General features: G+C 41.7%; 1 protein-coding gene across 1 annotated transcript in view; it reads right to left on the bottom strand.

Annotated features, from left to right (window-relative positions):
• Window positions 1-24,507, bottom strand: part of SLC6A11 (solute carrier family 6 member 11) — a 376,923-nt gene that overhangs the window by 157,061 nt on the left and 195,355 nt on the right. The window contains exon 7 of the mRNA XM_077452108.1: window positions 11,760-11,894. Within this exon, the coding sequence (XP_077308234.1) occupies window positions 11,760-11,894 (135 nt within the window). The remainder of the gene's footprint in view (window positions 1-11,759; window positions 11,895-24,507) is intronic.

Here is a 24,507-nt window from a genome sequence, read left to right as displayed (position 1 = left end):
CTTGAGAAGAATAAAGCCCAGCGGGCTTGTCGGGGTCTCAGACGTTTAGCTGTGCGAAGATATTCTAAATTTTTATGGTCGGTGAAGACCAGGATGGGGTGAGCGGCACCTTCCAAGAGATACCTCCACTCTTCAAGGGCGGTCTTGATCGCCAAAAGCTCCCGGTCACCTACATCGTAGTTCCTCTCTGGGGGGCTCATCTTCCGTGAAAAGAAGGCTACAGGGTGCAATAATGCCTTGGGACCTTGTCGCTGGGATAGAATTGCTCCTGTGGCCACCTCTGAGGCATCGACCTCCAGAACGTAGGGTAAGGCGGGATCTGGATGCTGCAGGATAGGTGCGGTAGTGAAGAGGGTTTTGAGTTGGTCAAAGGCAGATTGTGCTGCTGGAGTCCAGAGAAACTTGATATGTTGACGAGTGGTCTGCGTGATGGGTGCTACTATGGTGGAGAAGCTCCTTATGAACCTCCGGTAGAAATTAGCAAACCCAATGAACCTTTGAACAGCCTTCTTGTCAGAAGGAGCGGGCCAGTCTAGGATGGATTTCACTTTCTGGGGGTCCATGGCGATTCCACCTGTGGAAATGATGAGTCCCAGGAACTGAATAGATTCTTTTTCGAAGTCGCATTTCTCGGCCTTAACGAATAGTCCGTGGGTCCTGAGAATACCTAACACTTTTTTAACATGTATTCTATGGAGTTCTAGAGTGGTCGAGAAGATCAGAATGTCGTCCAAGTAGGCGACGACAAAGTGGTCCAAGTACTCCCGGAGGATGTCATTAATAAAGTGCTGGAAAGTTGCTGGGGCATTGCACAATCCGAAGGGCATGACCAAGTATTCGAAATGCCCAAATCTTGTTCTGAATGCCGTCTTCCACTCGTCCCCCTTCCGGATACGGACGAGGTTGTAGGCTCCACGTAGGTCAAGCTTAGTAAAAATGCGGGAAGTGTGGAACCTTTGGAAAAGTTCTGGGATGAGCGGAAGTGGGTAGCAGTTCTTGAGGGTGATGTTATTTAGTTCCCTGTAGTCCACGCACGGTCTCAGAGTCTTGTCCTTTTTTTCTACGAAAAAGATGCCCGCACCAGCAGGGGATGAGGAAGGACGGATGAACCCCTTTGCCAGATTCTCATCTATATATTGTCTTAAGGCCTCAAGTTTAGTCTCGGAGAGAGGAAAAATCCGGCCGAAGGGAATGGGAGCTCCCGGCAATAATTCGATGGGGCAGTCATAGGGACGGTGCGGAGGTAAGATATCCGCCTTTCTCTTGTCGAATACGTCCCTGAACTCTTGGTACGCTGCTGGTATGTTAGGAGCGGGACTGAGTACGGGTTGGACGGTCAAACAGCTGGGCAAGTTTCTAGATTCGGGGTCCAGACAGTGTTGTTGGCAGTAAGCTGAAGTGAAGGCTATTTCTTTCTTGGACCAATCAATCCGAGGATTGTGTGCCTGAAGCCACGGGATTCCTAGGATGACAGGGAACATGGGAGAACACAGGACGTCGAACTTGATAAACTCCCGATGACCAGAATCTGTGGTCGTTAGGATGGGTCTTGTTTCCCTGGTGACATGGCCAGAGCTAGGTAGGGAGCCGTCGGCCAGACGGACAGTCAGCTTTTGTTTTTTCAAGAGAAGCGGGAGAGCAAGATTTTTAGCCAGGGTTGAGTCCAGAAAGCAGCTGCAGGCCCCAGAGTCCAGTATTGCCTGTAAGTGGATCTCCTGACCTGACATCGTCAATGTGACAGGAAGGGCGATGTGGGTTGAAGCGGGTTTCGTTACCTGGAGATGACATGGAGTGCAGAGGGTGGATTTACTTGGCCTGGTGGGACAGTGGTCAATACGATGTCCTGATTCCCCACAATAGAAGCAGAGATGTGCCTGACGGCGGCGAAGCCTCTCTTCAGTGGTCAAGGGAGAGCGGAACGGGCCATTCAGAACAGAGGATGCCGCTGGGCAGGCCGGAGGTGGAGCCTGGGTAGAGTTAAAGGTCCAAGTGGTTTCAGACCGGCGTTCACGTAGGCGCCTATCAAGCTGTGTGGTAAGTTGGATGAGTTCCTCAAGTGTTGGGGGAACCTCCAATCTGGCTAGCTCGTCCTTGAGGACCTCGGACAACCCCATCCGGTACTGATATTTTAAAGCTGCCTCATTCCAGCCGACATCTGCAGACCAAGTACGGAACTCTACTGTATAATCTTCTGCAGGCCGCTCGCCCTGGCGGAGGGAGTACAAGGTTGCTTCGGCTGTAGTTGTCCGAAAGGGATCATCGTATAGGCGGGCCATAGCTTGAAAAAACTGATCCAAGGTACTAATGGAAGAGCTGCGTTGCTCTAGTAAGCCGTGAGCCCAGGTCTGGGGATCGTCCCTTAGTAGTGAGATGGTAAAACCCACTTTGGTCATTTCAGAAGTAAATGTCTGAGGCTGCAGAGAGAAGTACAAGTAGCATGAGTTCCTGAAGGTTCTAAATTTTCTTCGGTCCCCATGAAAATATTCTGGTGCAGGGACTCGTGGCTCGGGAGAGGTTGAGACTATAGCGCTAGGATCTTGGCCAGAGAGGACAGATGGCTCAGGAGGGTGCTGCAGACGTTCCTCCAATCGAAGATGGCCTCTATCGGGGAGTTGCCTCTGTCGGCCTCTGACATTTGGCTGGTTTATACTGTCACTACCGAGGTAAGGAGGCCGAGATGCTGAGAGGGCTCCCCTTGCGGCCGAGTGCAGTGCAACCCTGGAGATGGCACAGGGATGCAGTGCCCACAGTAGCACAGGTTGCCGGGTAGCAGCAGTAGATGGAAATGCTGAGCAGACCAGTCTCTGGAGGCAACTGTGCAAGAAGTCCAAGGCGGGGTCAGGGTCAAGCCGAAGGTCAAACACGGGAGGTCAATCCGGAGGTAAGAAGGATGGAAACTGAACTGGAGACCAGGAACGGAGGTCAAGCCAAGCCGAGGTCGGGTGCCGGGAGCAGACAAGGAGTATCAGGGACAAGCCAGAAGTCGGAGCCAGGAGAGTAATCGGAAGCAGGTCAAACAAGCCGGGTCGGTAACAGGAGATCAGGTAGCAGAGATAACAGGCACGGGTACTCAGGAAGAGCTGACGATAAACCAGCAATGTGATGCTGTCAGGTGAACGTTTAAATAGGCACGGCGCTTGGATTACGTCGTGAGCGCGCCACCGCGTTCGTACGCCTACGCCGTGTAACGTAATGCGTTCGTACTACCCGGCGCACGCGTACTCGATCGGAGGCTCCATCAGGCGTTCGTCTGGGAATCATATTGCGTCTTCGTGGGCGCTGACGCGCGTTAACATGATCGCGTCCCACAAGGTAACTCCTATTTCCCTGACAGGTGCGTTGTTGCCAAAACCTGTAAACTTACCAACGCTTGCAAAGGATGCTACGGCCCTAGTAAAAAAGTCCCCAAATTTGTGCATACCCCCTGGGGATGGAACTGTTCACAATTTGCCAAGACTTGCCAGGTCTCAGAGACTTCTGAACAAGCTGGTCGCAACAGAGTATGGACTTGAATTTCCTTATGTGCCCAGGGAAATCGTGGACATTATTGAGGAAAATCGTGAGAAGTGGTATGCGGAACATGTCTGGAACTACCTTAAGGTTCCAAAGCCATTTCGTAAGAAGGCATTCTGCCTGGAGATGTATGAACATTTTCTGGGATGTCTGCAACACTGGAGCTATGGTCGGCACATTTATGCGGACAAAGTGGTCATTTGCACACCAGATAAAGACAGCACCGTGTACTTTATCACTACAGTGGATGAACATGGAAAAGACTTAGTTTTGCCAGATCCCCGATTTTACTGGTGAACCGCTTTTGAACTGATCCTTTGATTGCAAAAAGAGTTCTTCTCCCTCTTCATTGCGCATGCACAGTAGGGAACCGGGAAATTAAGCCGAAAGGCTCCACTTCCTGATTCCCATACCCGATCGTCTCTCGGCAGCACCCGAGAGACGATCGAGAGATCGGCTTCGGTGCCGACATCGCGGGCACGCTGGGCGGGTAAGTGTCACTATTTTAAAAGTCAACAGCTGCAGTATTTGTAGCTGCTGGCTTTTAAAAAAAAAAAAAACGTCGGAACTACTGGCGGACTCCCGCTTTAAATTTAGTTTTTGCTCAAAACTATAGTAAGTTTTGGGGTAAATTGTGCTAAATTGTACTTTGGCATCAGTTTGGCTGGGCTGTATAGAAGTTCTGCCTGGTCATAGGTGGGGTTGTACACCTTTGGGTGGCTTTAGAATGCAGTCTGGCTGGACGCACTGGGTACCAATCTTCATCTCGGAGCCAATCAGTGGGCGCGTTTGTCTCACTGCGTAATCCGGGAGAGGGTACTTAAGGTGCTGAAGTCACGTGGTTCTGGGTTTCCGGCCCAGAAGTTGTTGCTGACTCCGTGGTCCTGGTCCTCCTAACCAGCCCCCAGGGGCCCTCATGGCCCGGGGTGCGGATCCATCCATTTCCGAGCCTCATAACTGGCTAGTTTGAGGCGCAGTAACTGGAAGGAGGATTCTAAGGTGTTCCGGTGCCATCTCGGGTTTGGAGAGGCCCAGCAACTCTACGCGCAACCAGGGGAGGACTCTTCAGTAAGAGAGCCACGCACAAGGCTGGCTGCTCGGTAAGAGCCTCGAAGCTGAGCTGCCATGCACAATGACTGAATCCACAATTCTTACAGTATCGCCGTACCGGCTGAAAGATTCTGGTACAGTAAGAAAGGTTCCTACTTCTAGCCTTCCAGTTATAACTAAGTTTTCAACCAAGTCTGTGTGAGAGACTTTGAAAAGCTAGAATTACCTGTTGGCTGCTAAACCCAAACTTAAGGATTTATCCAGCGGTTAAAGAATCCAGTTGCGAGTGGCTATTCCCTGGATTGTGTACAGAGAGAGAGACTTTTATTGAAGTCAGCAGTTCCAAGCACCAGAGCTAAACTTTACCCTGATACCCTCTATTCCCAACTTAGAGACTGAGTTTGTTCAACTGTCTTATGCAAAATAAAAATCCTAACAAGGAATTCAAGTGTCGGTCTCTACAGTTACTGGGTCATCAACCCTGGGAACCCCTAGACAAGAACAACATTTGAGCTGGAGGAGGTAATTGGTAAGCCCAGAAAAATTCAGCAGCCCCTTCAGGGGTTAGTACAACATGAAAAACATCAGTTTTTCGGGAGCAGTGATTTTTTTAATGCTTAATGTGAAACAATAAAATTGAAATATTCCTTTAAATATCGTGCCTGGGGGGTGTCTATAGTATGCCTGTAAAGTGACGCATTTTCCCTGTGTTTAGAACAGTACCATAGCAAAATTTCTAAAGGAAAAATTGTAATTTAAAACTGATCGTGGCTGTACTGAATTGTCGGGTCTCGGCAATATAGATAAAACTCAATAAAAAAAACAGCACTGGGTCCCCCCCACTTCATTACCAGGCCCTTTGGGTCTGGTATGAATATAGAATATTAAGGTGAACCCCAAACCAAAATTCAAAAAAAAAATTGCGTGGGGGTCCCCCTAAAATCCATACCTGGACCTTCATGTCTGGTGTGGATTTTAAAGGGAACCCTGTGCCAAAATGTAAAAAAAAAAGGTGTAGGGGTCCCCCCAAAATCCATACCAGACCCTTATCTGAGCATGCAACTTGGCAGGCCGCAGGAAAAGAGGGGGGACAAGAGAGTGCCCCCCTCCTGAACAATACCAGGCCACATGCCCTCAACATGGGGATGGTGCTTTTTGGTAGCCCCCCAAAGCACCTTGTCCCCATGTTGATGGGGACAAGGCCCTCAGCCCCACAACCCTTGTCCGGTGGTATGCAGGCAGGGGGCTTATTGGAATCTGGAAGCCCCCTTTAACAAGTGGACCCCCAGATCCTCGTCTCCCCCCCCCCATGTGAATTAGATATATTCCATCAGTGCATCAGGTGTAATCAATTTTCAATGATTTGCACCATAGCTTGTAGACTCTATAAATTTCACAGAGACTAAATAATATCCACTAATTTGGGTTATTTTTACCAATGAGTTGTAGCAGTGTAAATTTTTGCCCAAATGTATGAACAAAAATGACTTATTTGCAAAATTAAGTTGATGGGGACAAGGGCCTCATCCCCACAACCCTTGCCTGGTGGTTGTGGGGGTCTGTGGGCAGGGGGCTTATCAGAATCTGGAAGCCCCCTTTACCAGGGGGACCCCCAGATTCCGCCCCCTCTATGTGAATTGGTAACAGGGTACATTATACCCCTACCATTTCACCAAAAAGTGTCAAAAATTGTAAAAAAGACAAGAGACAGCTTGGGACAAGTCTTTTATAAAAAAATAAAAAAATAAAAATGTCCAGCGACTTAAATCCACGTAGCCCGACGGACCGGAAAAAAAAAAGCAGAAACAGTTCCGCCTCTCCTTCCGAGTGATGCTTCTTCTCGATGACAGCTGTCATATAGCTAAGGGGAGGGGCCACCCGGTGAGGTAAATGTGTGACTTAATATTCATACCAGACCCAAAGGGCCTGGTAATGGACTGGGGGGGGGGGCAATGTTGTTTTTTTAAATGAGTTTTATTTACATTGCAGAGACACGAAAATTCATTACAGCCGTGATCAGTTTTAACCCTTTCATGACTAAGCCTATTTTTGGAATTTGGTGTTTACAAGTTAAAATCCATATTTTTTTGCTAGAAAATTACTTGGAACCCCCAAACATTATATATATTTTTTTAGCAGAGACTCTAGAGAATAAAACGGCAATTGTTGCAATATTTTATGTCACACGGTATTTGCGCAGCGGTGTTTTAAACACAACTTTTTGGGAAAAGGGACACTTTCATGAATTAAAAAAAAAAAAAACAGTAAAATTAGCCCATTTTTTTTGCGTAATGTGAAAGATAACGTTATGCCGAGTAAATAGATACCAAACATGTCACACTTTATAATTGCGCGCACTTGTGGATTGATGACAAAGTACGGTACCTAAAAATCTCAATAGGCGACGCTTTAAATTTTTTTTACAGTTACCAGGTTAGCGTTACAGAGGAGGTCTAGTGCTAGAATTATTGCTCTTGCTCTGACGATCGTGGCGATACCTCACATGTGTGATTTGAACACCGTTTACATACGCAGGCGCGACTTCCGTATTCGTTTTCTTAGCTTCGCGAGCTTGCGGGGACGGCGGGCGCTTTAAACAATTATTATTTTTTTTTATTTATTTTATTTATTTTAAAATGACTAAATTGTTTTAAAAAAATAAAAATAAAAAATTGATCACTTTTATTGCTGTCACAAGGAATGTAAACATCCCTTGTGACAGTAATAGGTGGTGACAGGTACTCTTTATGGAGGGATCGGGGGTCTAAAAGACCCCCCACCCCTCCTTTATACTTCAATGTATTCAGATCGCCGAAAACGGCGATTCTGAATACCGTATATTTTTTTAAAACTGACGCCATTGGCAGCCGAGTAAACGGGAAGTGACGTCATGACGTTGCTTCCGTGTTTACTATGAGGAGACTGGAACGAAGCCGATTACAGCTTCGTTCCATTTCCTCCCCTAGCAGCCGAAGGCAGAGCAACTTGAATCGGTGGTCCTGATCGAGCGGGAGCACCGGTAACAGCGGCGGGAGGCGTCGGGAGGGGGGGACGTCCCCTCCCGCTCCTCCGGCATAACAGTCGAGCGGCTTTTAGCCGCATCGGTTGTTATGCCTGGATATCCAATCGCCTGCTGAAAAAAACGGTACCGGGATGATGCCTGCAGGTGGGGGCATCATCCCGGTATACCCCCGGAAGCCGAGTACGCATATCTGCGTACGCTCGGCGGGAAAGGGTTAAATTACTTTTTTCCTTTAGAAATGTAATTTTCCTGTGGTACTGTTCTAAACACGGGAAAACTGCGCCACTTTACAGACATACTATAGAGACCCCCCCTGGGCACAATATTTAAAGGAATACTTCATTTTTATTTTTTCACTTTAACCACTTAAGTCCCTGACCATTTGGCTGGCCAAAGACCAGACCACTTTTTGTGATAACTGACAATTGAGTGGTTGTGCGATGTATCTCCCAAACAAAATTGATGTCCTTTTTTTCCACAAATAGAGCTTTCTTTTGGTGGTATTTGATCACCTCTGCGTTTTTTATTTTTTGCGCTATAAACAAAAAAAGAGCGGCAATTTTGAAAAAACACATTATTTTTTACTTTTTGCTATAATAAATATCCCCCAAAAAATATATAATTTTTTTTTTCTCAGTTTAGACCGATACTTATTCTTCTACATATTTTTGGTAAAGTAAATCGCAATAAGCGTTTATTGATTGGTTTGCACAAAAGTTATAGCATCTACAAAATAGGGGACAGTTTTATGGCATTTTTATTAATTTTTTTTTACTAGTAATAGCGGTGATCATCAATTTTTATCGTGACTGTGACATTATGGCGGACACGTCGCACAATTTTGACACAATTATGGGACCATTGGCATTAATACAGCGATCAGTGTGATTAAAATTGCATTGATTACAGTAAAAATGTCACTAGCAGTGAAGGAGTTAACACTAGGGGACAGTGAAGTGGTTAATGTGTGTCCCAGTACGCGTCCCATAGACTTTAACGGTGTTCGTGTGTTCATCCACTTTTTTTGCCTGTTCAGATGTTCTGGTGCTAACCGAACTGGGAGGTGTTTGGCTCATTCTTACTGATCAATAACAAGAAACATTTTGCAGTTTTCTCCTTCAGTAATTTTCTTTTGGAAGATCTTAATTGGCTCTTGAAATAGTGTACACACTATATGAAAATCTTGTGATCATTCTGATTAGACCCCACATCTGTTACAGGCTTAACTTACCATTCCATAGATATGGTCATACACAGTTAGGACCACATTGAAAATATGGGCCAAATGTGACATTTCCAACTCCACCAAAACATTTTTGTTCCTTTTGGTCACAGAGGAGGGGACAATGTTATCTGGCAGGCCCTTATCAGCTTTTGTATGATCCCAAAAAAAAAAACAGTTTTTGGGAACATATCTGCATATGGTAAGAGCAAGTTATGATACACAATTTAAAGTTATTCTTATTCATATTAATCAAATTGAAATAACCTTCCACTAATCTAGTTTGGCATGACTAATGCCGTGTACACACGACCAGACTTTTCAACGGACTTGGCCCAGCGGACAATCCGACGGACTTTGCAGCTGAGGTCTGCCAGACTTTCAAACGTGATGACGTAGAATAAGGAAGTTCATAGCCAGTAGCCAATAGCTGCCCTAGCGTCGGTTTTAGTCTGTCAGACTAGCATACAGATGACCAGATTTTTCGACCGGTCTCGAGTCCGTCGGAAAGATTTGAAGCAAGTTTTATTTCTAGGTCCGCTGGACTTTTGGGAAGAAAAAGTCCACTGGAGCCCACACGTCGAAAAGTCCGGTCGTGTGTACGCTGCATTAGGGTTACTATTACTGCACTTTGTGTGCTCATCTTAGCTTTTGCACTAACTTACTGAATAAAACTGCTACCTTTATTTTCATAGATTTACCTTTTTTACCTTTATTTTCATAGATTACATCACTTGATGATGAGAAGGCGAGCTGCCTTTAAATGCAGTGGAACGGATCTACTGTGCATACATTGTACCAAATATAATTTCGCCCCCTTCCTTCCCAGGCCAATTTTCATCATTCTTGCAATTTCAATGACAATTGCGCGGTCATGCTACGCTGTACCCAAATTACATTTTTATTGTTTTGTTCGTGTGGTATTTATTCACAACTTTTTTATTGTTTGGGATATAAGGGAAAAAAGAGTGGAAATTTGGGAAAAAAAACAATATTTTCTTCTTACTATTTTAAAAGAAATCCAGTAAAACTGAAGTTGAATTTTGTCATAAATGTAAGCCAAAATGTATGCTGCTACATGTTTTTGGTAAAAAAAATTCCGTTAAGTGTATAATAATTGGTTTGTGTGATCACGGACATATGTACGCAAATGATCATGTACAGATGTGTGCAGGTGATCACGTACATATGTGGGCAGATAATCATTGGGATATGTGATTTTAGTGGAACATATGTGGGGGACATGTGTTTTTATTATTTGCGGACATGTGTTTTGGGGATATATGTTTTGGGGACATGTGCTTTGGGGACATGTGTTTTGGGGACATTGTGTGGGGACACTAGGTTGGTGATCAGTGAGTAGAAAGCTGTAAAAAACAGCTCATACTCACTAATCACCAGCCGGCTGCAGCGATCCCCACTCCTTTTCTCACCCACAACTTCTGTGTGAGGAGAGGAGAGCCTAATGCCTAGCAACCGGCTCTGTGTTTGCATCATGTGATGGCTGTGATTGGACATGGCTGTCATATGATCAGGAGGGCCAATCACAGAGCCCTCCTGCCAATCGGAGATGCGCCATGTCCGGGCGACACGAGCGCATCAGTATCGCGCCACTGCGCCGTCACGAGCACGTGCGATCCCCCTCCTTCTGAGGGATGTTCCTGAAAGTCCACTCAGAAGGAGAGAGCGCCATTTATGTACATTGGCCGGTTAGGAAGTAGTTAAAATATTTATTTCAAACAAGCATATTTCTTTCAAGCAAAACCCATCTATGTGGCTCTTTATTAAACTCTCCAGTATCTTCCCAACTATAGAAGGTAAACTAACAGGTCTAGAGTTACTTGGTAAAGACTTTGATCCTTTTTAAATACAGGCACTGCATTAAAAAGGATAAACAATGGCTTTGAAATGACAGAGCGCAATTCTTTTAGGACACATAGGTACAGTATATGCCATCTGGTTTAAAAAGGTATTTTTAAAAAATGCCTTCTCATTGTCCCCAGTCACCCACTCCAGATTATTTTGTAAAGGGCCTACATGCTCAGACCTGACCTTTTTTACTATTAATACATTTGAATATTTTTGGGGAGTTTGTCCTACTATGTTTTTCAATCTGTCATTTGTTTTGGATTTTTGCAGCCTTGATTTCATTTGTACATATTCTGTTGAATTTTGTTATACTACATATAGTGCTATGAGCACCAGCCACTTAAAAAAAAAGTCCCTATCGACTTAAAATAAAAGCACAAAAGAAAGGAAAAGGCAGTTTACCCCAAAATAAAGATGCTATCACAACATAAAATAAAAGGCCAGTTTAAAAACAATACCACCTTCAAACCAAAAGACCTTTATTTTGTATTTTTAAAGAAAGCCTTACAGCAGGGAAACAAGCTTACTGTGGATGAAACATCAGCTAAATCTTACTACAGACTTCAAATCAACCACAAATGAAAATGAAAGACAAATAAGTCCCCAACACTACAAAAAAAAAAAGTCAGCAAAGGTAATTATTGTCTAAAGAGCTAATCAGATTTAAAGTATCAGTAATCAGATTTAAAGTGTAGTTTCTCCCAGTGAAATTTTTCAGCTTTCCCTATGCTTTCCCCACAGCAGTTTTAAATTTACTGACACTATAGCTGCTTTGTGCCCTCCATGCTTTTATAATGGGGCGACTGGCTTAACCAAAATCTCCCTTATTGACCCTTCTTATCCAGCTGGCCCTACCTCGAAGGTCTTCCAGTGAATTATGGTTTAAAAAAAATCTTCCCAGATGAATCGGCATACAAATTCACTGAAACATAAATCCTGGACCTGCAGGGGTCACCTCAAACCCAAATTGCACCCCTATTCATGAATATGCATTAGAATTTGTACTGTACTGCCAATTCCCTAGTACATTATAGCAGACAGTCCTTTTGATAAGAGCATAATAATAGGCAGTTGATTTCTCACCTGTGGATCTGAGAGTCGAGACAAATCAGGATACAAGTAAAATTTAATTCCTTCTGATGCTCCAGGTAAAGTGACCCCACGGACTAAGAGAACTAGCAGCATAACATAGGGGAAAGTTGCAGTGACATAGACCACCTGTATAAGAAATATCATAAGGTTAGAATCATATGGCATACAGCTTTAAGCCCATACATTCTGCATGAAATACAAAATTGAAGTATCTACTGAAAGAGAAAAAAAAAATGCGGAAATAAAAAAACAAACCCTTTTTTTCTGCATCCAATTCATGAATTGATGTGCACCATGACTTTTCAGGATATTAGAAAGAGCAAGAATAGGGACTGTGTGAAATTGCAGATGATTGTAGGGTAGAGGTATTGGGTACCCCTTTTCTCCGTAGGTCTCGGTATATGTGTATTTCCAATGACAGACAGTAGTTCTATCATGTCAATGTTTCAGGTCCAAAAAAAAAAAAAAAACACCCAGGAAGATGGGCATTACATCACACTCACTCCTATTTTGCATGTCCTGCCAACACACACCATTGCGGCTTAATCCTGGCCTTATTTTAAGAATGCAACATGCAGATGCATTGGCTTAGTTCATAGGAGTGCGATTCATGCATTACCACATTGTATTTTGAGCACCTTAGGTTGGAGAATATAGCATAACAGAAGCACTGTCAGATTTTCTGCTAGTGTCATACAATCTACCTACTTTATCTATGGTATTCTGACATAAAAGGAGGCTATCCTATGTTTTCAATTGGACGGTGCAAAAACAATTTTCAGATTCTTTCTAATATGAGTATGGATATCTCTATGGATGTATATACTACTGTTATTAAACAAAATATTATTTTATTTTTTGTATCTAGATCTTAAATTACCAGGTATAAAAAAAAAGTAGTTTTTTTTTTCAATGAACACAAAAAAATGCTCTTTATATATAGGGTTCTTAATAGATAACTTCACTTTAAAATACATTAGCTCTTTTAATATATAAGGGCATCCAGAAATTCTTAAACTAGAAATATTAACCCCTAGTTTTACTTTCATTGTGCTTTGAGAGCTGTAATCAGTCCCAGGCCACTCTAAATATTGTATTGTTTATATTTTGCCTGTCTACATTCACATTATAGTGGCAAACAAGGACAGAAAAAATAGAAATAATTTGATCAAATTTTGCAAATAAGTGTCTTGAGATCCACCAACCACAAACTATGATTTCTCGGCTTCATTGCATTTCCTGCAATTTTCAGCTCTGCTCTGGAGTCATGATTTGTCCACTCTATACTTTTACCTTTACATGTGGCAGGGGCTGCCTGCTTTTAGCAGTTTGTGATCAATCATTTCTGGCTTCTGGCACTGCAGATATTGAATTCAACAGGTATGTAAATGTCTTTCCCGCTAAATCCTTTGCTTTGCTCAGTCTTTATCTGCAGTTGCAGTGCTGACATAGGCAAGCTGCACAGAAACAATATGATGGGTTATTGGTCTAAGCTTGTGATGACAGCCCTTAAAGCGTAGATTAAAAAAAACATAATAGGTTATGCAACATATTTGCAATGTTGCTTGAGATCCCTTTATAAATGAAATACGCTAATGTGTTTTAATTAATAAATGACCCAGTTATATTGCATGTCTTTGTTATACAGCATCCGGATTGAAACAGCTGTCAAGGGATTAACATGATTCTATGAATATTACATAGCAGGTCTAGTTACTGATATTGTGCAGTCATCGGACATTACGTAGTTAATAGCAAGAGGAATTTCTCTGCTCACAAAAAAAACACAAATTATTTAATTGGAAATAAAAAGTTGTTTATCATCTGATTTGTTTAGTTCATTTGAATGTTACTCTTTGAAGTATATACAAAAGGTTTGCTGGCAATATATTGAATTCCCTACAGTTTCTGCACTGGGGCCAACACACCCACGTGAGAATTTAATATGTTCTACTTCTAGTTAGGAAACAAAGACAAATGCAACATTATTTTGAATAACCAATATATAAATCGAGCATGAAGTAACCACATTTTGATAAAAATATGCAAAGGGAAGCTATGGAAATACACTATAAACCACAATATTATTGGTATTTGTATTTTACTTGATAGTTTAGCAAAACATATAATTGCACTGATTATTTAATATTTGCAGCAATAGCACCCTGGGCAGCCAGTGTTGCCACTAAGACAGGACAACCCCAATTCCAGCCTCATGTCCTGTAGTAAGCACCTAGTTTGGCTCTGCAGGGCACCTTGCCCCATTAGAAAATTGTGTAGGGCACACTCTTGAAATCTTCTTTGAGGTTCCAGCACTGAGAAGATTTCTTCCCCCCCTATGAGTACAGAAGATAATAGCATTTTAAGTAAATAAAAAAAAATTAACCTGACTATACAGGAAGAAGGAAATTTTTTAACCACTACAATAAAGCACAATTTTCAGCTTTTAGCGCTCTCACAATTTCAATGACAATTGCGCGGTCATGCTACGCTGTACCCAAATGACATTTTTATAATTTTGTTTGCACAAATAGAGCTTTATTTTGGTGGTATTTATTCATGACTCAGTTTTTTATTTTTTGCGATATAAGCGAAAAAATAGCGTAAATTTGGAAAAAAAAACATTATTTTATTCTTTCTATTTTAAAAGAAATCCAATGAAATCTAATTTTTCATAAAGTTAAGCCAAAATGTATTCTGCTACATGTATTTGGTAAAAAAAATTCCGTTAAGTGTATAATAATTGGTTTGTGTGATCATAGACATATGTACGCAAATGATCATGTACAGATGTGTACAGGTGATCATGGACATATGTGTGGAGATAATCATTGGGACATGTGATTTTAGTGGGACATATGTGGGGGACATGTGTTTTTATTATTGGGGACATGTGTTTTTATTATTTGGGTACATGTGTGTTTTGGGGACATGTGTGGGGACATTGTGTTTACATTGTGTTTTAGACTAGGTTGGTGATCAGTGAGTAAAAAGCTGTGAAAAACAGCTCATACTCACTGATCACCAACTGGCTGCAGCGATCTGCTCTCCTCTCCTCATCGATGACTTCCGTGTGAGGAGAGGAGAGCCGATTGCCTAGCAACCGGCTGTTTGTTTACATCACATGACAGCTGTGATTGGACATCATGTGATCAGGAGGGCCCATCACAGAGCCCTCCTGCCGATTCGAGATGGGCCGTGTCCGGGTGACACAAGCGCATCGGGATCACGCCGCTGTGTGGGCACGCGCATGCGATCCCCCTACTTCTGAAGGACGTTCAGAAATGTCCAGTCAGAAGTAGAAGGCTCCCACCCGGCCGTATATGTACATTGGCCGGGTGGGAAGGAAAACTAAGAAAAATAGCTGGGGTAGGGGAATTATACTGTGATACATCAATGCTTTTCTTCTTTGAAAATCTCTTGGAGAAGTCAAATCCATGTTGGTGAAGAGTTGACAGGGAGGACACTACAATGCCTTGTACACACGGTCGGACTTTCGGGTTGGAAAATGTGCGATTGGATCTTGTTGTCGGAAAATCCAATCATGTGTGGGCTCCATCTGACTTTTTCCATCGGAATTTCCGACACACAAAGTTTGAGAGCAGGATCTAAAGTTTTACGACAACAAAATACGATCGTTTAAATTCCGATCGTGTGTAGACAATTCTGGACAAAAAGTGCCAAGCATGCTTAGAATTATGAGACAAAAGCTATTGGCTACTGCCCTCTTTACAGTCCCGTCGTACGTGTTCTACGTCACCGCGTTCTGAGCGATCAGATTTTCCGAAAACTTTGTGCGACCATATGTATGCAAGACAAGCTTGGGCCAAAATCCGTAGGAAAAAAATCCGATGGATTTTGTTGTCAGAATGTCCGATCGTGTGTACGGGACATAAGGTTCTTAGGAGTGATACTGGCTCCTCATTACCTACAAAATACAATTTAAAAACCTGATTCTAATATGTAAAACTTTTCAGAGGCACAAAGTACATGAGAGTTATTCTGTAGATGGCAAACATAAACCCATCCAGACCTTCTGCTGTGGTCTCAAAATGTTCTTTTCTGCCTAATCCATTTCTCAGTCACAGCTCCAGGTCTTCTTTAGTTTCGGTCTCTGGGTCCACAATTACCACCAGCATGCTGTCAGGCTATCACCATTTCTTCTTAGATGCCATAAAATCGTAAGTGTGCTGTCAATTTTTTTTTTTTCAGAGAAACAGATAATCTAGTTTCCCCACAACCTCATTCTCTTGCCATTTGGTATACTAAGTACTGCACTATTCAAGGGAACTTGGACACCATTTTAAAAGTTGAATGTAAATCTCAGTTTAATGGGCCGATTTATAAAGCAGCAGTAGAAAACAAATTGTATATTTGTGAAGCACAGCAGTATGCTTCACAAATGTGCTTAGCACTTTGCTGGATTTGGCACTTTTATTTTTAAAAGTTTAAATAGAAAACAGGTTTGCTTTAACTAAAACAGCTGCTGCCAAACTTCATATTCGTAGGAGAGTGAATATCTTGTACTTTCTTCACAGTGAATATAGAGAGATTTTACGTCATAAAAATGTACGCAATTTTTAACAGAATAGGTAAACAGTATAATACAAAACAGATTAGAAAAACAAATTACATAAATCAGGCTAACATGTGGCTGTATAGCATGGTCTTTATAAGAACATATTTGAAAAAAGAGCCTAGCTGAGAATCACTATTTAAAAGAGAAGTGCGGAAGTACAGAAAAAATAAATAAATCTTGCATCTCTCCTAGATAGCTGAAGCACTGATCCTAGCTGCAGCTGTCCCCCGCTTGCTCTAACCCTAGAACTGAATGATCAAACATTGCTGATTGCTACATTCTCCCCCTCCATTGGGAGCAGAGACTGTCAATCACAAGCTCCTTGATCTGCCCCTCCAGCGCTCACTGTGGAGCATGCTGAGAGGCTGAGCCAGCTGCCGGTACAGGCATCTGGGTGGATACCAACTGTAAAGTCTGTATATTTCCTGAGGCTTGACCAGCTAAGTGATGTCAGCCAAAAGCAGGCTTTAGACCACTGTCAACTGAAAACAGGTAAAAGGAGTGCAGAATGAATTAAAAAAGGGCTTTGGCTATACTTTTCATTTAAGTAAAATAGTCCCAAAAACAAACAGCTGCTTGCAATTATCCTCATACCCAAAATCCCTATCAGTGATGCCAAGGGTAGCTCTGGTAACATAGGAGAAAAGCAGGAGGCTCCCAACGTCTGAAGAAAAAGTGTCACCTCAATGGAACTGGAGTGCTCTGGTAGCAATTGGGGAGGTGTTAACCACTGTAGCTGGGTATTCCAGACCAGCTGCATGGTATTTGGCTCCTGCCCCACTACTTGCATACCATTTCTTACAGTGGAGGGTCATTCACCTGGTTACAAGTCCCTTGCCAAGTGACCCTCTCTGAGCTGCTGAGGGAGAGAAGCTGAGAAATCTGTCTTCCCAAAGTTTGTCCAGAAACTCAGGGAGTTGTTTGAAAACAAGTTAAAGGGGTCTATGTCTGCATCTGACCATGGTGAGTAAATGAGCTACAAATTTTTCTCTGATACTGTTAATTATCTTCAGTGACATATCTACTGGATCAGATGCTATATTGTGACTATAGTGAAGCAATTCTAAATGTACTGGTGTGTTGCAGGGGGGGAAAAAACTTTACTTAGTCACATCTTCCATCTGCCTATAATTAGGATAAAATCTGTTCATGCATAGTATTCCTCCGTTTTAGTGATTTTGAAATATCTGGATGAGTTTCCAAATTAGTCACATCTTTTAGGGAAATCCTGTGTTCCATATTGTATTGCACAGGTATAATAAATAGCTGTTAAATACCAAACGCTAAAACATTTTCATTGTAAGTTTATACCATTGAAGAACATGTGAGTGTTTCTTTGTTCAGTCTCCACTGGTCTATTTCTGGCTGTCAGGGCTGGGCTCAGCCCTTCCTTCTCTGAGCTGGCTGCTCAGCTGCCAGCTAATTGCCAGCTCTTCTCTCTCTCCACAGTGAGTCACCTGTTGATGATATCATGCTCGTCAGTCCTGCCTACTCAAGCCGTCTAGCCCAGATGATCTCTGCCTTTGCCTTGGTCACATCTCTAGAGACGCTCTCCTGTGTTGCTGTTAAAGACTTGCTTGGATAACATACCTTCTGGCCTTTAGATCCTGCTTACTGTTCTATTACGCTCATCTCTGGCTCCCTGACGTTTTGGTTTGTCTGACTATCCGTTCCGGTTCCTGAACTCTGGCTATGTTTTAACTACGTTTACTCTGTTTACTTTTTTTATTATTATTGAACAAGTGAGATTTAACTGTACTTCTGTCTCAGTCTGATTAATGGTTTCTGACACTAGCCAATCATGCCTCCAGACATTGAAACTACCCAAATCATGTTTTCTTAAGTCGTTTTTTCTCTTTTTCTTTTTTTAGCCAGTAACTAATTAAATTTTCTTGCTTTATACATACAATGGTTCACAGAAACACCTTACATTGGTGGTAAAATGTATCATTTATTTTCAAACAGCTTTTTTTGCGTTAGAATGCATCTACAACATGGTAAATCCCTATCCTAATTATAACTCCCTCACTTTGCATAATACATGAAGAAAAAAAAATGTGCACATACCTGCATGTACAGAATACGCAAAAAGTGTGTGTGGTAATGCACATCAAAAAAGTTACTGTAAATATTAAAGGGCCCTATAAAAGTCAACTTTATTGTTGGAGTTATAGATCTATTATTATTATTATTATATATGTTTTTATTATTGTTGTATTAGAGCTTCAGACAGATGGAACTACAGACATGTAAATCAATTCTTCTTTCCAAAATTCTCTTTATTACTTTAAGCCAGTTTGCTGTGTATGTTAGGAATATCATATAAAGAAAAATGTAATTACATACACAGATCAGTCATAACTTTATTACCACTGGCAGATTAAGTGATCAGGGATTGTCTTGTTACAATGACATGTCAAATTGGGGATGATATATTAGGTAGCAAGTAAACACGTTGTCCCTGATTTGTTGAAAGCAGTAAAATCAGGTGTCCCAGTTTATTGTGTATTGGACTGCATAACCACAGTCTGGTCATGGTGCCCATGCTGACCCATGTCTACAGCAAAAGCACCTACAATGGGCAGTTCAGAATCTAAACTGGACCATGGAGCACAGGAAGATGGTGGCTATGTCCGATGAATCACCTAGTGCTTGCCTGAGGTAGAGATGGCACCAGGATTCAGTATAGGAAGAAGGCAAGCCGGTGCAGGCATTGTAATACTTTGGACAATGTTTTGCTGGGAAACCCTTGGTCCTACCATTCATGTGGATATTGCTTTGACATTTACCACCTACAAAAACATTGTTGCTGACCAAGTACACCCCTTCATGCAAACAATATTACCTGATGGCTGGGGCCTCTTTCAGCAGTATATTACCTCCTGCCACACTGCAAAAATGTTTCAAGAATGGATTGGGGAATACAACGAGTTTGAGGTGTTGACTTAGCCTACAAATTTTCCAGATTTCAATCAAATTGAAAACTTGTGTAATGAAAAAACAAGTCCGATCCATCCTTGCAACTTACTTGACTTAAAGGATCTTATACTGAATGCTTGGTGCCACGGCATACCTTCAGAGGTCTAGTGGAGTCCATGCCTTAATGGGTCAGGGCTGTTTTGGTGGCAAAAGGGGGAAGTACAAAATATTAGGTGGGTGGTCATAAAGTTATGGCTGATTGGTGTATATCACAGTTCATAAATTAATCGTGCTTTTTTTCCTGAAAATATCTCATTGACAAAATGGGGATATTTGCACTTTCCTTGAGTTTTCCCTGAATAATTAGGCCTCGTGCACACAGGGCATTTTAAATAACAAGCTGGAAAGCCAGTACCAATGGCAGGAAAAAGTGGCTGTAAAAACACGCATTTAGAAATGTTTTGAATTTGCTTTAATGCGCGTTTAGCCGCATTAGCGCTAAGCAGGGTTTCTCTGCCCTTTTCTATTTTCCACTCTAAAATCCAATTACTACAGCTTTAAAAATGCTTGATGCGCCTTAGCACTGTATACAGCATTAACATGTGTTTAGCCGCATTTAGCAGTGTCAAGCTTTTTTACAGCTGTGGTGCTGCTGCTCCAGAAACGCACCGGCCCTGGGTTTTTTTTTGTAGCTTTTAAAAGCCTATGTGTGAAAGCCTTCGACAGAGTAGACTGGGGGTTTATGTTTAAGACACTGGAGAAGATGGGGTTAGGACCAAAAATGATACAGAGGGTGAAGGTATTGTACGACCACCCAAAGACATGTATAAAAGTTAATGGGTGTGAGTCAGAGTCCTTTGAGATGGAGAGGGGTACAAGGCAAGGTTGCCCGCTTTCGCCCCTCCTATTTGTGCTCTCTTTGGAACCACTTTTAGCGGCAATAAGGGGAGACCCTGGAATAGAGGGGGTGAAAGTGGGAAAAGTTGAATACAAATATTCCGCTTTTGCGGACGATATATTATTGTATTTAAACAACCCCAAGACATCTATGCCAGAATTATTAAATCTACTAGACCAATATTGGGAAGTGTCAAACTTTAAAATCAATAGGTCAAAATCGGAGATAATGAATATTAATATTAGCAAGCGAGAGGCACAAAGTATGCAACAGAATTGGAAAATCCAGTGGAGGAGCGAACTGAAATATTTAGGGATAAAACTATCAAAAACAGAAAGGAAAATGTACCGCTGTAACTACATTCCGTTATTAGATGAGATACAGGCAGAATGTAAAAGGTGTAGTTATAGACCACTATCGTGGTTGGGGAGAATAAACTCATTAAAGATGATAATATTCCCTAAGATCTTATATAGGTTTCAGATGCTCCCAATACCTTTGTCCAATGTATACCTATCGAAATTAAAAACCATCCTAATGAAATTTGTCTGGAAAAATAAAAAAGCTAGGGTGGCCTTCGCGACACTTCGACAACCAAAAAATAGGGGTGGAGTGGCAATGCCAGACGTGCAGACTTATTATGAAGCAGTTGTAGTGTCCAGAGTGAGTGAATGGAGTAGAAGGGATAACACGGAGAAAAGATGGGTGAGATTGGAACACGAATTATGTAGAACAAAATTGGAGAAGCAAATTTGGAACCCACCACAAGAGAGAAGTGTATTTTTGGAAGGGAACAACATTACACGAAACACGTTGCGGATTTGGGATAAGATATATAGGCAATTTAATGGGAAATACAATTCACCACTTATAGCGTTAAAGCACAATAATTTTTTTTTACCAGGGTGTCAGGAGATAGGAGGAAACTGGGTCAAGGAAGAGGTAAAATTAAAAGATGTAATGAAAGGGGAAGGGATAGCACCATATCACGAGTTGGCACAAAAAAAAGAGATGATGATAATTGATGAGTGGAGGTACGCACAGCTTTCAAGTTTTATTAAAAAACTCCCCTCACAGATTAGAACAGCGGAAGATTTAACTCCTTTGGAACAATTATGTTCATTAAAGACGTCAAAGAAAATTGTTTCGAGATGGTATAGAACGCTGTTGGAGGGAGTAGAGCTGGGGGTACCTGCGTACATCAAAAAATGGGGGAGGGAACTAGGAACACAACCAGATAACACAATATTAAGGAAAATATTTAAATTAGTGCATGGCTCAGCGGTAGATGCTGGAACTGCGGAAATGAGTTTCAAATGTATGACGAGATGGTACTACACCCCAGAGAGGAAAAGCAAATTTCAGCGGGACGGTGTTAGGGAATGTTGGCGGGGATGTAGAGAGTTGGGCACGATGACACATCTGTGGTGGAGTTGTCCAAAAATAAAACCGTACTGGAACCAAATCCTAGCCTTCATTAAAGAGATTACTAACAAAGAGGTGAAAGCTGATCCCTGGGTAGTGTTATTCCATGGGACAAAAACTGGGCTCAGACAATATAAGGAATCGGTGATTCCCCATTTGCTGAATGCAGGTAAAAAACTAATACCGAAAAAATGGCAAGAGAAGGAGGCCCCGTCAATGTGGGAATGGGTGGATGCGGTAGAAAAGACCTATAAGATGGAGTGTTTGAGAGTCAGCTTGGAAGAGCGGAGTAATACACCAATCATAGAGAAATGGAAGTGTTGGGTAGATTTTAGGAAGAAATGGCTCATCTCAGAGGGGTTGAGAAAGCCCTAAAATAGGTGTAGACAAGATACAATAAAGTACAAACTAGATAGAAATTAAAACTCTCACAGGGAAAACAGGATAAGGTGGTCCACAGATAGGAAGGAGGGGGGGGGGGGGGGTCGAGGCAAGAACAAGAAGGGGGATAAGATGGGAGTGTGATACCGAGAGGGATGATACGGTTATTATGAAAGTTGTTAGCCTGGCATTAACACTCTCAAAAAAAAAAAAAAAAAAAAATTGCCACTATGATGTGACTGCATGGAAGGGACGCTGAGCGGTAAGCTGAGGTGGTCCCACGGTTTTTAAATTGATTTCACTGAGTGGAAAAAAAAAAAAAAAGCCTATGTGTGCATGGACACTTGGAATAACATAAAAGGGCATTTTTAAGCTGTAAATATCCAACCTCTTACAGACCCTTTAAAGCAAAGATCAGACCCCGAGAGGGAGAAACAACACAAGAGACAATCAATTCTGCTGTAGTGCTCAAGTTCTGACAAAGAACACGCTGATAGGAGATGCCAGCAATGTGACACAGAGGTGAGCTTATCAGTTCGCTGCTTCTTCTTGTATTGTCCAGTCACAGGCTGAGGGAGGGACAGGCAGGAAGTGAAGCACTATTTTCTAGGAGCCTTAAATCCAATCTCATGTATTTTGATTGGTTTATTCAGATATTTCAAAAATGTAGCTCCCCCAGCCGAACTGATTGAAATATCTGAATAGACCAATTAAAATACATGAGATCAGATTTAAGGCTCCTAGAAAATAGCGTAGGCTTCACTTCCTGATAACGCACGCATGCACGAAATACATTGAAGCGCAGGTCTGACATGCAATGACTAGAGCCCTTCCTTACATCACTTCTCCTGGGTGGAACACATCCCGAATCCTACTGTTGGTGAACGGGGTAGTAGCTATCAGCCGGGGTAGTTGCACATGTCTTATGACTGTATATTCCTGTAAACATGTGAGTGGATAAAATTGTGATTTTAATTTGTTGCTTTAATTAAACAAAATTACACTATATACGTCCCTCTTGTGATCCCTTTTGGAGCCTTTTTACAGTACCAAATTCGGGGAAGAGGAGTTTGCATATCTAGTGGAGAAATTGAAATATATAGGAAATAAATATATACATGCTTGATGGCCATGCGGTAGCCGAATAGTTCTGGTGAGCGTATACTGATTTTTTGCACTTTGGGTGAAGCACCTTTATTAAGATTTGAGCACTATTTAATATGTAGGGACAAGGTGATTGGACACCTATTTTTTTTTTTTTATCTTTTCTGGACTTATTTACTATATGGATCTACATATGACATTTTGTATTACTTGATGTATACCTTATTGTTAATTTTCACTATATTGCCTTTAATTTATAGGTAGCACCCTTCTTTTAACTTTTTGATATATATTAATAGGGTTTGTCACTGTTAAATGAGCAGCAACCTAGTCTTTGATAATTATTGGGTTTGTGACCATTGTAATTTACTTTAGGTAAAATACACTGTATGTGTTTCCTCTGTATTAGCTTTTTGAATGCAGTTCAGCTTTAACTATAAATGTTCTTTTTTCCCATATACCATTGGAGATGGAAGTGAAACTATGTCTTCTCTATGCGTACAACCATGTTTTTTTATTTGTAAAACCTGGCTGTAAAAACAAATAAATGGGGATTTGCTTTGATGCATTGTTAGCATTTATCGACCTCTCCTGAACATTTGGAAACACTTGAGGCCCTGGTTAATCAGAATGAATTCATTAAAGAGCTTAAAGAATGATAGACACAAGAGATCTCTCTCTTGCTATTTTACAGCCTCTCCCAGCGAGTTTAAGAGTGGGAACTCTGTATTCCACTCAGGAATGCTCCAGATTTTCCCAGTGAATGTGGAGATCAATCTTGGGTTGACTGTCGAAGCCTTGCCTTGAAGGGCTATTATTTGAAATTACTTCAAGTTGAAACAAAGGCTACTTCCAAAGATATAATCATTGCTTCTTAGTTTCCCTTTCCTGCTCCCTCACAAGGACTTTCTTTACACCTCTTTATTTTGTTCATTTGTCGCTTTCGATGTCCTTGCGCCTCATTGACCACATTAGGCTCGGTATCGCTAGTTAAAAGTACATTTTAAGCAGCAAACACTGAGGACACAGTCTGTGTTGATATCAAGATGTAGCATCTGATTGAATAGCTGTCACATTAAGGGGAAGTTTAGTGTGAATAGTGCTTATTATCCAAGGCAGCGGAGTAATAAATAGCTAGTGGCTTTTAAATGTATATTGTTTAGAAAGACTTTTGAACAAGGGCAATCTTCAACATGCATAAAAATTCTATAGATGTATTATCTACAACTTACAATTATTAAAACACATAAATTACGTGTTATGTTATGAGGCACTATCATTTTAAAATACATACTCTAGATAAAAAAACAAAAAAAAAAAAAATTAAAACAATATTTTCCTGTAGTAACATATTCAAATGTGCTCTTCTTCTCTGTGCTCCTACAACCTGCAGATGGTAGTGCTGTCATTGATATGGATGTGATGAGTAAATA

This window comes from Lithobates pipiens, unplaced genomic scaffold (genome assembly GCF_037356315.1).
Source record: "Lithobates pipiens isolate NorthernLeopardFrog02 unplaced genomic scaffold, aLitPip1_a1.2 Scaffold_23, whole genome shotgun sequence".
Lineage (NCBI taxonomy): Eukaryota > Metazoa > Chordata > Amphibia > Anura > Ranidae > Lithobates > Lithobates pipiens.
The sequence above is the reverse complement of the archived record's forward strand: the minus strand, read 5'-3'. Positions and strand labels throughout refer to the sequence as shown.